General features: G+C 35.4%; 1 protein-coding gene across 3 annotated transcripts in view; it reads right to left on the minus strand.

The window, feature by feature from the left end:
• LOC306887259 (regulating synaptic membrane exocytosis protein 4-like) overlaps positions 1-16,256 on the minus strand; it is a gene marked incomplete at its 5' end in the record, with an annotated part of 171,467 nt that overhangs the window by 124,173 nt on the left and 31,038 nt on the right. For all 3 annotated transcript variants that reach the window (XM_079444874.1, XM_079444875.1, XM_079444873.1), the window contains 2 exons: positions 1,193-1,458; positions 12,909-13,119. In XM_079444874.1, the coding sequence (XP_079301000.1) occupies positions 1,193-1,458; positions 12,909-13,119 (477 nt within the window). The remainder of the gene's footprint in view (positions 1-1,192; positions 1,459-12,908; positions 13,120-16,256) is intronic.

A 16,256-nucleotide genomic window follows, 5' to 3' on the forward strand; every position in this document is an offset into this window, starting at 1 on the left:
CAGGTATTCAGGAACGGAAAATCAAACCAACACACAGCGGTCGCCTCGGATTCAAGGGAGCAGGCATCTGTTTCTTCAGAGACATCTCTCTAGGACTGACCCCTGACCCCCTGATACTGCCATCCCAGCAAAAGACGGAAAGAATTTGACAACAAGGGCTCAGAGAGACATTGCCACTGTGTGGAGAACGATAGAATAGCACTCATTGCTCAAACTGCATTAGCATATCCCTGTAGATTAGGGGTGTAATGTTTGATAAATGTGTTATGACTCCCTGCATTTGTTCAAGAGCAGGTTTCACCATAAATTACTGATTGTTATTTACCTGTCTAGTGTGTTTAGCACCAAATTAGCAATGGTAAATGGAGGAAAACCAGATGGAACCTGAACGAATGCATTGTGTGCTCCAGCTGTTGTTATCCCAGCTTCAATTTCACATGATCTATGTATGCATGTGTGGTTAAAACCAGATACCTTTCATACATGTACTGTAAAAGCCAAAGGGTTCGCTAAAATACTATTTCCTAAATTACAATTAAACTTCACTCAATTATTTAATTTTACTGAAACTTACAGGTTTATTTCAGCTCCAGAATGAAAATGTCTTTAATACATAATACTAACCCTTTAATATAATTAGTTATTGAGTTCACATAACTTTTTCTATTAAGTGGAAGAACTTATAGTTTAAGTTAATATTAATGTAAAATGAACTAGTTTAATTTTTTAGTTCAATTTCAATTTTAACTACTAATAAATATACTCTGAAATTATATATTCAACCTCCCATAGTAACATCCTAGAAACTAGCCAAACCATCAAATCAACCATCTATCAATGTCCTAACAACCACCCCGAGCACCTTAGCAACTTCTTAGCAACACCCTAGTAACCACCCAGAAAACCCAAGCAACTGCCTAGCAGCACCAAAGCAATCACTTAGCCCAGCAACCATTTAAGAATGAATTAGAAAACATCCAGAACATTCTAGAAACCACTTAGTAATAACCTACTGTAGCAACAACAACAGTAACTGCAAACTATCTCAGCAAAAATCTGGTTTCTTAATGTAGCATGAATAACTTGAAGAGTGCTGTCGTTTAAACAGAATAAGGATTCGTAAACACAAGGTTATTGCAAGCGCAAATGTTTCAACACTAAAAACACATTCACCCATATTATCTGCACTCACCTGTTGCTCAGAGGGTCGTTGGGTTTCAGACTGGAGTCGTTGTTGAGGGATGCCTGGCGCGGGAGTCTGCGGTCCCCTGGAGGCCCCTGGTACAGCAATGGGACTTCTTGAAGTTTGGCCTTCTTCTCCTGAGGAGCCTCTTCGTGGTGGCGGTGAGGGTCACTCGCACCCGAGGGCAGGGCGTCCCCTGGGCCGCTGTAGAACCAGGCCCCTGACTTGGTGAGGATTTCTTGTTGTTTTCGGCACAGATTGCATACCCACATCACCTGACGGTGAGAGAACAGGAAGTTAGAATCACAGGAGAACACAAGACCCCAGATGAGATGAATGAAAACTTGCTGTTGTGGGAGAAGCGATTTGTAGTCTTAAATGAGTCAGTTGTGTGTCAACTGTGAAGCCAAACACAGAGTGAATAATGGGATATTTGTCCAGAACCTCATACGCAGGTCCCACAACAAACAGGTTCGGGAAACGGTGATGCTGGTGCAGCTGACAAACAAAACTGTCAAAATTCATGTGAGAGGAAATGAACAATGCAAAGTTCAGGCTCAACCAATGGCATGAATTTGAGGGCGGAGCCACCTGGTTTGTCTGACTTTTAGAGTGCTGCAGGGATGGCGTATTTTGTAGGCCAAAGCCTGTAAACGAATTGGCATTTAAGCACTTCTGGTTTCATTGTCCTGAAGTCAGTGGGTTTTTGAATGGGTTAAGTGCTTGAAATAATGTGGTTAACACAAGCTCAAGATATTTTCATGTTTTCTTCTATGACATAAAAAAAACCATCAGTAATAATATCCTTGCAGTGTTGACAAGTCCATGGTTTTCCCTCAGAATTGGGCTGTTTTTATACTGTTTCTGTCGGTTGTTTTTTCAGTCTGTGGGTTGAAGCGAACGCCTCCACCCCTGGAACATGATTTCAACTAAGGTGGAACCCCCTAGAAGGCGATTTTGATAAAATTTTCACAGACATTTTCCCCCAGAATACAACTGACCCTTCTCAAAGACTCGCGCCCCTTTGTTACTGTTGCTATGTCTGACAAGCCATGAGCTCTCAGGCCACACATCAAGTTCTCACACAGTTAAAAAAAATTGTGCAAAGAGAAAACTGACAACGTGCCGACAGACAGGACAGAGCAGGTTACTTTTGATATGAAACAAAGTCTCAGCTTTCAAATGCTGTCATATACCATTTACCACCGTTTTGTGGCTCTTTAATGTGATGTGTCAGATCGCTGTAGTGCCTCAGTTTAAGTGGTACATGAACTGATCATCTCTTCCTCATTACTAGTTACAGCATAAGATAAACATGAATGAACATCAGAAGGTATCTTCTTCCAACTGCAGAAAGACATCAATACACACTGTTTTCAAGTTCAAGTACACCAACGTTAATCTACTCTCTGGTCTGGTTTGTTTCTTGGACAAAAATGGCAGATTCGGTGTTATGATTGGTCAGATCACCTGTCAATCAAACTCGCAGCGAAGGAGCAATTGGGCTAGTTTTGAATACCAATTCGGCTGGTTTTATAATGCAGACTTGGTAACCCTGACCCCTTGTTACATATATTTTAAAGCTTTTACTTTCTAGAAAAAAGGCAGTTGCTAACAAGTGGCTAAATGGGACAACAGAGGTTGTCAGGGACATTAAATACAGCATCATAAGACCTAATAAGAAAACTAATCTACCTTTAGAAGAGGCAAACTACTGTAAAATAATTTTAAATAAAAAACTAACTAAAAGAGTTGTCAGAAGCTTAATGGTGATGACGTTGAAGTGATGAGTAGTTAAGTCTGCCTATGTTTAGCTTTTTACTTTTGGCGATTGCATTTAAACATCAGAAAGTTGTATTAAATGATAACAAAACGTGTAAGAAGCAAACTTTTGTTAGTCACAGAGCTTATTTTCTGTATTAATTCAAAAGCCAATGGAAAAATCCTATTGGGTTTTGGCGAGGGAACCAGGGTGATGCTAACTTCTGGGTTGGTTTACAAAAATACGTCATCCCTGCAGATGTGGAGCGGGGTGGAAATTGTGGTAGGTGTTTAGAAACCTGTTTTGAAACAACCAGTAGTGACTTTTGCATCAAGCATCGATATTATTACTGTACTCAGGTCTTTACAACCTCTCAAATCTTCTGCTTTCAACACTCCTGAACATCTCTTGAAGTCCCACCAACACTGAGGGCACGGCAGGCTGACCTTGTTATCTACCCAGCAGAAATGCACTTAGCAGGCGGTTGGCATCAAAGCTGCCATCCAGTTTGCTGGTGGTAATTAAACATGCTCCGAGTCTCACCCACACACATAGGCTTTCATCCATTCAGCCTGAATACATAATGCCACAACAGCTCCTGGAAATGATGCGTCTCACAGAAGAAATGAACTGGGAAATTCTAATTATTCTACAATATTCCAAAACAAAGGGAAAGTCTGTTCCTTACATACATAAAGCTGGTAATATAACACAATTATAACAAATTGCACTATATGAACTACTGCAATGCTTTTTCGGAAGCTGACAGCCCCTGGTCAGCATTCATTCACTTTGACTCTATGGAAAGAGCAGCTCTTCAGAAGAAAGTGAGCCTTGCGATAAATAATGATGACAGAATTTTTCCTGTAATATCCAAACAAAAGAGCCAACAATATATTCAAAACCAATAACTGTTATGAAACTTGAAAAGTTGTGTATGAGCTGCCTTATCAAGTGAAAAGGTCACATCTTTCAATTGGTTTTTGATAAAATCACAGTGAGCAATTGCACTCCGAACGGCTCTGAGACGTACCGCAGATGGATGTGAGTGTTATTGTGATGAATGTTTGCTCAGTCAGCGATAGATCAACGAAAAGATGTGTGCGGTGAAAAATTGATAAAGTGCTGAGTGAGCTGTCATTGGTGTCAAATAGCAGAGGACCTTTCTGGGTGAATCTCATGAAGCCTGTCAAGAACATGTCCAGGTCATGTTTGACCCCAAAATCAAAAGAGCAAAAAGCTAAACAAAAAAAAAAGCATTTATATTTTGCCTATTTAGTCTATTTTTAAAAGATTTATTTATTGATTTGTTGATTTATGTGTTTGTTTGTTTATGACAGACATGATTTACATGATTAAAGTAAATATTAATTAAAATATAAAGTATTTATACCGCTAATGCTGATGTTAGTAAAAAAGTAACTGTATTAATTTAATAATAATAATAATAATAAATAAATAATATAAGAAGAAGAAAATAATGAAAACCACAATTAAGATTAATAAATTGTAAATTAATAATAATAATAAATAACGTAATTTCTAAGGACCTAAACCTAATTTAAGTGAGCTTTAGACAGAACAAAGCCAATAATGCTCAAAAAGCTTTTATTTTGAATGAATGAATGAAAAAAATATATATATATATCATATTATTATTATTTTTATTTTTATCAATGCAAGTTTTGCGATTAGTAAAACACGAGATTTGATTAAGCATCTGACTACCTCCGTGAGGTACTGTGTGTAAAACATAAACATCAATATGAAACGTATATTACTGTATCAGACAGCATAACCGGAGAGGCCGTCCTGGGCCGCTGAATATTTTATAGATGTTTGATAAAAGTGAGGAAGTTCTTGATGAGGGGAGCGTTATCATTCACCAGCTAAAACACCGCCTGCAGGTGGAACATGAATATTTCATGCGTTTCTATATTTAGATCCCAGCAGCTCGTAATAGACTGGATGCATAGTCGTAGGTTTTATTTTCTCTCAACTTAAAAAGGACTTGTTAAACAAAGTGTTAATTATGCAGCAACAGAATCCAAAATAGACAGATCTCTAAGAGGGAAAGAACATATGCAGCTCAGTCCTCTACGGGTATGTCACATTGTCGAAAAGTACCTCTATTATTAGCTGAAATATTGTGAAAATTAAGGTCCAATAAGATTGAATGATAGTGAATCATGGTCAACAGTTTTCCAAATAACAATATGCAGCATTTTTCCATTGCCTGAATCTCAATAGCACAATAAAAGCTTAATGCTAATCATTGTAGCTATGCTTACCCATGTTTGCTGTGTATTGTTTGGTCCAAATGGATGAAACTGATGTTCAATAACTGAATTCAAAACTCACAGACAGCTCCACACGGTTTCATATGCCAAAGTCCTGCGTAGAGGGTGACCTTTCAGAGTTGGGGATCAAATGCTCCTTCTGCTGTCAAGATTGTGCTTCAGTTAAGATTTTGCAGGAAAAAAGCAAAGAAGATTAATCCTGAGATCGATCCAAGTTGTCAAAAATAATATGCAGCAAAATAATAGCAATTGCTCTTGCAGGAAGATGATATAGAGCGATCCGGAGCGGCACGTAATCACCGAGCGTCACTAACACGGGTCTCATTACCGATGCATGTGAGCGCGCAGCTCCATCGGGGCTGAGTCTGACTCATTACCCATGCACAACGCTCACTAACTCTCTTCAAAGGACGCTGATGAAGATAGAAACACTAATTTCAACATCAGGACGTGTTAAGTCACTGATGTGCATCAGATATTATGTTTGCTAAATCAATCACATTACATGAGTCAAAATCTGCTAAGGGCTAATAATGAAACAAATGATTTAAAAAGTGATTTTTCACTATTATTCACAACAGGATCTGTACTTTCATGGGTTAAAATAAACGATTCTTGTTGTTAGAGACAATAGACATACTTTGTGCATCAAAACCACTCCTTTTCTGGTAAAAAAAAAATGAATGTAACGTTTTTGACAAGCCAAACATGTCAGTCTCTGTAATATTTAATTTATTTAAGCTACAAAATAAACATTCTGTAAAATAAGTACAATGAACTACGCAAAAAAAGCATTTCACATCTCAGGCACATTTTATAATACCCAAAAATCAAACGTGTTATCACTATGTCTGTCAAAAACTTAGGCTGGCTGCCGGGTGGAAAATTAGAACTAGAAACATTTACATCACACTCACTCATAACACTTTTTGGGTAAGAAATAAACAATTACTGCCTTACGATCTATCTGTTTTCAAATCCACATCTTGCGCATTGATGTCTGTCAGAAAATAACATGCACACTACATGGCAGTATTAATGAGACGCCTGCAGAGGTCCAGGGAGTACATGCATTTCGTGAAAAAAGTGGTCAGAGACCATAATGTACATAATACGTAACGCGTGCGAGTAGGAAATCGCTGAAATTGACAAGTGATTTTTATAAAATGTAGTTTGATCACCGTCTTCTCCGTTATTTAAAAGATTAAGGCAATTATCAAAGTTTGATAAAATGTTTAATTTTCCAAAAATATATATATTTTAAATGATTTGTTACATTTGATTACCCATTTGCAGATTTTGTGCCATATAAACTGAATATTTAGCGCTGTATTCACTTATTAAGATTTCTCTTATTTTTAAACTTAAAAACTATGCTGTGGGTGTGGCTTGGTGGGTGATGCATATACTTAGGTCATTTCCTGATAAAATCCGACCTGTTCTCCCTACCATTTCCTGTCACCTTTCAACTATAATAAAACCTAATCGTATATGGGACACCAGGACTAGTTGTCAAGCTTTATAGTTTTTATAGAGGGAAGGTTTATATTTCACCATAAAACCCCACAGTCACAAAAGTAGTTTACACGGTTAATGACATGCTTGTGTGTTATTCCAAGAATTCTAAAGCCATTTTGACAGCTTTTGCCTCAGGCCCTGTTTACACTAGTGCTTTTCGTTTAAAAATGGCGTTTTAGAATGAAAACGATCCTCGTTTACACTGGCGTTTTCCGCTGCATTTAAGGAACGATCTTCATCTACACTACACAACCGAAAACGCATGCCACATGACCATTCATGCAGGTGCAACCATAGATTTGTATAAGTAGATCCCTGTTATTTAGATGGCGAACGCGTCTGCGTGCTTGGAGCGGTCGAATGGGGAATCTACCCATAAATATCTAAGGGTACAATAATGAGCATGATGTTATTGTTTACACGGTCGTCAAGGATACGCAGTGCAAATGTGGACAGCCACGCCATCATTTTCAAAAGTCTCCGTTTTGGAATTTTTTTTTTTGCACCCTCAAATTCCAGATTTTCAAATAGTTGCATCTCAGCCAAATATTGTCCAATCCTAACAAACCATGTATCAATGGAAAGTGTATTTATTCAGCTTTCAGATGATGTATACATCTCAATTTTGACAAATTTACACTTATGACTGGTTTTGTGGTCTAGGGTCACATTTTGTATATGTATAAAAAAATCTAAAAGGGTCAAATCGGCTAGCAACACAATACTAAATTTGCACAAGCTAATAAGAATGAAACAAGCATAAACACAGATGTCAGTTTTTATTTGACCATCAACAACAACTTCTTAGATCTTAGATATTAAGATATTTCTATGTAAAACGGTCTCCAGGATTCAGAGAGGTTAGAATCACAAGTACTGTCTCCATTCAAACCCTTAATGGCGTAAACCACAGAGGGGAGAAACAAAATCCAGTCATCAAGAACTAACCAGCAATTCAATCCTCTGCCAGGCAACCGGATAAAAGCTTGACACGGCCTTGCTACTGCTGAGATACCAGAAAACATAAGTAAACAGAACTGCAGACTTTCCCAAAAATCAGACAAACATCTAACACTCAGACAACAGAGGTAAAAGAAAGAAACATGAAAACAACACACTCCAGTGCTGCAAACTCTAACCAGTGAGACTTGAGCTGACCCTTAATATCACTTTTTTTTGTTCTCCTAGACAGTCATGAGATTAAATGGTGAACAAACTGGACTTTTAACTCCTGCTTCTCAGCTTTTTTGACAGAGAAATGCCCGAGTAACATCACGTTTCTTCAATAGAGTCTCAAAATAGATCTCAACAATGTCTCAAACTGTACTCAGATTTGCAGAGCAATAATAAATAAATCTGCAATTATTGACAATCACTATTGATGTTATATCACTGATAATGTGTTTTAATTTTATATGTACATTTTATATTTTATATTTATACATCTGGACATGTTATGGTAATAAACAGCTTTCATTTTCTTTTTAAATTTTATATTTATACAGATATAAAATGATGGTTTCCATAATTTTATATTATTCATCTGAATGTGTTGTGGCAATGAGTAGCTTTCATTTCTTTTTTTCTTCTCTTTTTTTGTGTTTTTTTATTTTATATTTCATACTATATATAGACATCTGGACATGTTATGGTAATGAACAGCCTTCATTTCTTTATGAAAAATATAATTTAATGTTTTAATTTTAAGTTGATACATATGGACATGTGTATGGACATATTATGCTAATAAATAGCCTTAAATTTTTTCTTATATATATATATATATATATATATATATATATACACATCAGGACACGTTATAGCAATGAATAGCCTTCATATAGAAAATGGAATTGAATATTTATACATTTGAACATGTTAAAGTAATATATAGCCTTCATTTTCTTTATGAAAAATATAATTTTAAATATTTTTTATTTTAAAATTTCATGTTTATGTATCTGGACACAAAATGGCAATGAATAGCCTTGATTTTCTTCATGCAAAATATTATTTAAATTTTATTTTTTTTCCCAAGTTCATTTTGGTGCAAAATGTGACCTATGTTTTCATGAGATAATCCCATATACTGCCATATTACTGGGCTCTATCAAGACTAGTTAGACTCACAGGTTTGTGTGAGTGAGGTCTGTGGTGATCACCATAACTCAGAAGCATATAACTGTGTGACAGGTAACACTCCAGGTGAACCTGCTGCATCACCATCTGTGCTCAAGGGAACACGAGAGCATTTCTATTGTCCTCCTGCACAAAGAGCCGTGCCGCCTGCCAGCCTGGAGCCGGACGCAACACTTTTACTACACTGTACTCATGCAGCCAAAACAACATGCACACTAAAGAGGCTGCTGTTGAATTGCTCAGGGAGTTCTCATTTAACTATCAACTTTGTCCTTAATAAAAAAAATAAATTCTGAACCTATAAAGGGGGCATACAGGAGATTACTGAGTCTTTTTCTTCATAAGAGACATCTGAGAAGCAGGAGATTTAAGCCAAATCTCAATTTGATGCTGTTGGAATGTCACTGTTGGAATCAATTGTAAAAAAAAAAAATCAAATTGCAATAATATGGTGTTCTTTTTGTCGCTATTGTTCGAACAGTCACTATTCAATCACAACCACAACAAAAATTCACAAAACAAAATTCACAAAGCTATTTCTTGTTTATTATAAAGCTATTATTGTGGTTTTCCCACTTTAAAATAATATAAAACGGTGCTGATGTTGAAATGAGTGGTGATGCAATGTCATCAAGTTGATTATAGCAATATCACAACCATTTCTCATTTAGTACAGGTTCTGTAAGCGATTTCAGCCACTTTGATAACTCCAACCATTTTGCCATCACTGTAGAAACCGTTAATAACATTTATAGGCCTATTTAAAAAAAACATAAGAAGTGAATTGATAAATGCAAGTAGCAATAATATAACAAATGTATAATCTAATTATATAGATAAATGTTACATTTATTAATATACATGCACATTTTCATATAAAATAATTTAAAGTGCATGAATTACCTTATAATTTGTTTTTTAAAAATGCATACAAATTAATATATACATATACATACATGCATACAGTTGAGGTCAAACGTTTACATCCCCCTTTCCGAATCTGCAAACTTTTTATTATTTCACCAAAATAAGAGGGATCATACAAAATGCATGTTATTGTTTATTTAGTACTGACCTGAATAAGATATTTCACTTGAAAGATGTTTACATATAGTCCACAAGAGAAAATAATAGTTGAATTTATTAAAAATGACAGTGTTTAAAAGTTTACATACACTTGATTCTTAATATTGTATTGTTAAAATTGTTAATAGTTGCATATGAGTCCCTCGGTTGTCTTCAGTGTGAAAAGATGGATCTGAAAATCATACAGTCATTTTTGGAAAGGGTTCAAATACACAAGAATGCTGAAAAACCAAAGAATTTGTGGGAGCTGAAGGATTTTTCTAAAGAACAACTATCACTAAACAAAACAAAACACAGCTTTGGATCGTTCAGGTAACAACACAGTATTAAGAATCAAGGGGATGTAAACTTTTGAACGGGTCATTTTTATAAATTCAACTATTATTTTCTCTTGTGGACTATATGTAAACATCTTTTATGTGAAATATCTTATACAGGTCAGTACTAAATAAACAATAACATGTATTTTGTATGATCCCTCTTATTTTGGAAAAATAATTAACATTTTGCAGATTCTGAAAGGGGGGTGTAAACTTTTGACCTGTATGTATATATATATATATATATATATATATATATATATATATATATATATATATATATATATATATAAAAACAAAAATATAACTATACAAATATATTCATAATACATTAATTTACTTATATAGTAAAATATATTGTATTAAAATTGTAAAAAAAAAAAAAAGGAGAGATAAATAAATGTGAAAATGTCATCCTGTTATCCTTGAAAAATTGGCACAGTCATCATTGTGTATTTTAATTGTTTTTACAGTATAACTTAAACCACACACACTTTTTTCCAAAAACACATGCTTCATAGGTTTGTAGAGCAACTGGACAGAGATTGTTTCTGACTGGCTTAAAAAGGAGTCGTAAATGTCCTCCCTACCTGTGAGACATTTCTGAGGCTCATTTTATGCGTGCTTCTCCAAAAAAATTAATAAAATAATCGCTTACAGCACCTTTCATGGAGGTGTGCAATCATCTAAGCGAAATATAAAAGCATAGACAAGAAAAAAAGGGTGCTGACCACTTTATCCTCCTGTTGCAATTCCACAGGGGAGGAAAAGCAAGAGAGAAAGACAAGGGAAAAAAGAAGAGGGGAGAACAAGTGTGAGTGACATTCAGACACACATAAAGAGATGTTCATGTACTACTGCAGCCAATCACATCGCCGCTTATTACTCTGAGCAAAGTCATTTAAAAGCACTAAGACTGTACTGGGAGAGAGACATCAAAAGGTTAGATAAGCAATTTCTGGCCTGATACATCCATCGCCCCGGGCCAACGGGTGAGGTGGTAAAAACAGAGGGAGTATCACCCTCTTGTGGTCGTTGCATTACCTGCTCAACCCTCAGCGACCAGCAGCAGGAAATAACAAATAAAACAAATAAAAAATTCACAATAAAAAGGCCCTGCATTAAGTTCAACAACTTAAATATTAAAATATGGATTTTAGCATCTATTAACATCTCACTATAACATTTTAAATGTCAAATATGCTCAGAATGGCATATTATGCACCCTATTTTGCAGTTTGTTATATGCAACCAAAGCAAAGCACAGCACATGGATACTGTATCCAACAATGCAATTAACCCTATAAACCCTATACTGTATCATATTTGATACGCAATGCTTTAAGGCCGCTAAACTATCAACATTATCAAAACTTTGCTGAGAATTGTTGCACACAATCTACTACATAACTTCTGTCATCTGATTGGTAGTTTATACACTGCCCTCCAAAAGTTTGGAAACACCCTAGAAAAGTGGGGTTTTGGACAATATTGGCATGAATCCTTTTTAATTTGTGATCATTTTGCACTGATAAGGGACAACACAAACTACGAAAACATATTTTATTACATAAGCAGTTTATACATAGAAAAAATTAAAATTTTAGATTCATCAAAATATCCAGCATTAGCAGCTATTACAGCTCTGAATAATCTGGGCATCTGAGCTGTCAGTTTATTCAAACATTGACTTTGAATTGGCAATCAATTGTTGAAGCTATTAAGGTGTGCTGACCCAAAAATCTTTTAAAAACCTGAGCCAAGTTTAAACCAGTAACCATTCATCACAGCTGGCAAAGGGGCATGTCTGACTTTGACATGTATATATTGCCATTGTTATGTTTTATTGCTGGTCTTCAATGATAATGTCAAGTTACTTTAATGTATTTGCACCAAAAAATGATAAGGATTTATGATGATATCGTCCAAAACCACACTTTACCAGGGGTGTTTCCAAACTTTTGGAGGGCAGTGTACTTTTAGCACATTAAGTATAATTCTGAAAATATTCACCTTCAGCTGGCTCACGTCAATTTTAGAAGATCAAGATTTTATGAAATAAATCTAAGAATAATTTGTTAGGATTATTTCAAGATGAACACTAGACTGAAGCAAGGTTTACATGATTATCGATATTTTATAAGAAAATAAATGATGTATAAAACACGATACATCAGGCTTTTGAGAAACATTTATTTACTATCATTTATCTTTTAATCATCACTGTATTGCACTGTATTATATGTTTTACCCCACTACAACTACAAAGCTTTGATCATAAAACTAAGCATTTATATATCTTACGGTTGATAAATTTATATATTTTTGCCCAAATGTAAGGCTTAACCATATTTATTTCAAAGATGCTATACAGACAGTTATGCGACAACAGTGTGGTGTACTACCGTTTGCAATATTTCTCACTTTGTAAGTTATTTAAAAAAAATAGTAGGCAGCATGCAATGCATACTGCACAGTATGCTATTTTTCATTCTGAACACAGTCATCATTACAGGAATGACAAGTGCTGATGTTCAACTGAAGTCAGTGCTTGTGTATAAACGTCTGTGTCATCCGAGGAGCGTAAGTTACGGCTGTACCTTGTTAGAGCGCAGTGAAACTCTTCCTCCACAGCGAGCGCAGAACTTGGTTTGGCAATAAGAACAGAGATGGCCACAGCCGTCGGCAAACTTGGTTTTATGGCAGATTCCGCAGGTGGGGGCGTCACTCTTCAGCTCCTGGGTGCTCGGTGCCTCATCCCCCATCTTCTTCACCTGCTCCTTATACATTTCAAATTGCTGGTGCAATTTCCTGCAGGCAACAGAACACAGCAAGAAAACATGTTATAAGTTTAAACATTGCAAGACAATAAGAAACGGGATGCTGGAGTATTGTCATGGGTTACAACCAAAAGGACAATTTTACTGCTCAGAGGCTGCTTATTAGACTATGCTAAAAACCTTTTAAAAATAAAATACAAAACAATTGCCTATATAGTAATAGTATACAGCTATAAAATGAATATGAAGACTAACAAAGTCCCTATTTGCTTTCTTGTAATCTCAAACATAGCTTTGATTAAACTCAGTTGTGGCTGCAGGAGGTGTCAGACAAACACTCAACAGTGATAAGAACTTTCTGTTCTTCACCCCAACTCATCAGCAATTAAAGCATCACGTGCAGCCTTGAGACTATTTGTGGCTGAACTCATGCAAAGATAACACGACAAGCTCACGTGCATCTCCTCATATAGGCTGTAAAACTGACACAGACATGACAGAGCTGCCCAAAGTTCCAACTACAAAACCTGATCATTTATCAATACATTCAAATAAATATCAACTTGATCTTGAGCAGGCAGATCACCTTGAGCGTGTTTATATAAGGATGTTGTTTAATCATGCACCCTCTCATTATCGTAAGAGAGAAGAGGGAGTCAAAGGCTTGAGACAGACCCTGAAACGCTAGCTGAAGGCATGCATGATGCACATGCATTTTGTATGTCCCCTGTCAATCAATCGTAGCCGTGGAAACCGAACACTGGGGGCTAACGCCATAAGCTGTCGATTAGAGGAGGTTTGGTCCCACATCTGCCCCTGCAACATTCATTAGCAGGCTGAATTATTGAAGACGCTGATCTATTTACTACAGCAGAACGCCTGGGTGTTACCCAGAATTCACCTGGCCACCTCCCACCAAACTCAAACTGGAGCTCGTTCTCACGCTAATCACTAACTCTGACAGGAGAGTTTGAATGCTTAATGCAAAGGAGTTTGTTTCATGTAAATTTAATGAACACAAATGTCATTGAACTTGTATTAGTCTTCTTTGACTTCCGCATAAAATAGCAAATATATATATATATATATATATATATATATAAAATAGCAAACCGTGTTTGATTCACATATATAGTCTGTAATACCTGGAGAAAGCTATACATTAGCATTCCCATTCATTGCAATAGCATATTTAGTTCATTTCACACTTGTAAAAGTCTCACTGGTGATATACCTATTATATTGTGGAACAACATCGGATAGGCCTATCCATGTTGGTTTTATCAGAATACACATACAATAGTTTTGTCTAGTGTTAATATCAACTAAAATTAAAACTGTTAAAAACAGTTTGTTAAGTGAAATAAAATAAAATAAATATTAGATGAAAGACAAATGAAAATGATGCATGTTGCTGAAATAATGGAAATAAGTTGAGGCACTTAAATTACTAACTGTAAATAAATATTGAGAAAAAACTGAACTAAACTTCATGTGAAATAAAATTTTTAAGGTAAATATTAAATATTAAGGTAAAAATGTAATAAAAAAATAAATAAATGGGCTGAATGCTACAAATGAATGACATAAGACCATGCAAATAAACGGATCAAATTTAAGTCAATGTGAAACTGTAGTGAAATTTAAATTAATGTGATATTAGTAGTAAAATTAAAGGTTTAAGTTAAAAATTAAAGATAAAAAAAGATGTGTGATGTGTGAAAACTGAAAATATAAAAAATAAAAGCATATTACATTAAAAAAACAAAAACACACACACACACACATACATACATACATACATATATACACACACACACACACACACACACACACACACTTTTAGTCAAGGTTTTGAACAGTAAGATTTTTTATGTTTTTTAAAGAATTCTCTTCTGCTCAACAAGCCTGCATTTACAGTATTTGATCCAAACATACAGCAAAAGCAGTAATATTGTGAAACATTTTTACTGTTTAAAATAACTGCTTTCAGTTTTAATATATTTTGAAATGTAATTTATTGCTTTGATCAAAGCTAAATTTTCATCACAATTACTCCAGTCTTCAGTGTCACATAATTGTTCAGAAATCATTCTAATTCTTTGATGAATAAAAAGATCCAAAGATCAGCATTTATCTGGAAAAAAAGCTAAAAGCTTTTGTAATGTTATACACTATATATATATATATATATTTTTTTTTTTTTAAGAAATGATAGAAAGTTATACTTTTATTAAGCAAGGATGATTTAAATTGATCAAAAGTGATGATAAAGACATTTATAATGTTACAAAAGATTTCTATTTCAGATAAATGCTGTTCTTCTGAACTTTCTATTCATCAAAGAAACCTGAAAAATTCTACTCAGCTGTTTTCAACATAATAATAATAATATATATATATATATATATATATATATATATATATATATACAGTGGGTACGGAAAGTATTCAGACCCCCTTAAATTTTTCACTCTTTGTTATATTGCAGCCATTTGCTAAAATCATTTAAGTTCATTTTTTTCCTCATTAATGTACACACAGCACCCCATATTGACAGAAAAACACAGAATTGTTGACATTTTTGCAGATTTATTAAAAAAGAAAAACTGAGATATCACATGGTCCTAAGTATTCAGACCCTTTGCTGTGACACTCATATATTTAACTCAGGTGCTGTCCATTTCTTCGGATCATCCTTGAGATGGTTCTACACCTTCATTTGAGTCCAGCTGTGTTTGATTATACTGACTGGACTTAATTAGGAAAGCCACACACCTGTCTATATAAGACCTTACAGCTCACAGTGCATGTCAGAGCAAATGAGAATCATGAGGTCAAAGGAACTGCCTGAAGAGCTCAGAGACAGAATTGTGGCAAGGCACAGATCTGGCCAAGGTTACAAAAAAAATTCTGCTGCACTTAAGGTTCCTAAGAGCACAGTGGCCTCCATAATCCTTAAATGGATGACGTTTGGGACGACCAGAACCCTTCCTAGAGCTGGCCGTCCGGCGAAACTGAGCTATCGGAGGAGAAGAGCCTTGGTGAGAGAGGTAAAGAAGAACCCAAAGATCACTGTGGCTGACCTCCAGAGATGCAGTCGGGAGATGGGAGAAAGTTGTAGAAAGTCAACCATCACTGCAGCCCTCCACCAGTCGGGGCTTTATG

This window comes from Barbus barbus (genome assembly GCF_936440315.1).
Source record: "Barbus barbus genome assembly, chromosome: 21".
In the NCBI taxonomy this organism is placed as follows: Eukaryota; Metazoa; Chordata; class Actinopteri; order Cypriniformes; family Cyprinidae; genus Barbus; species Barbus barbus.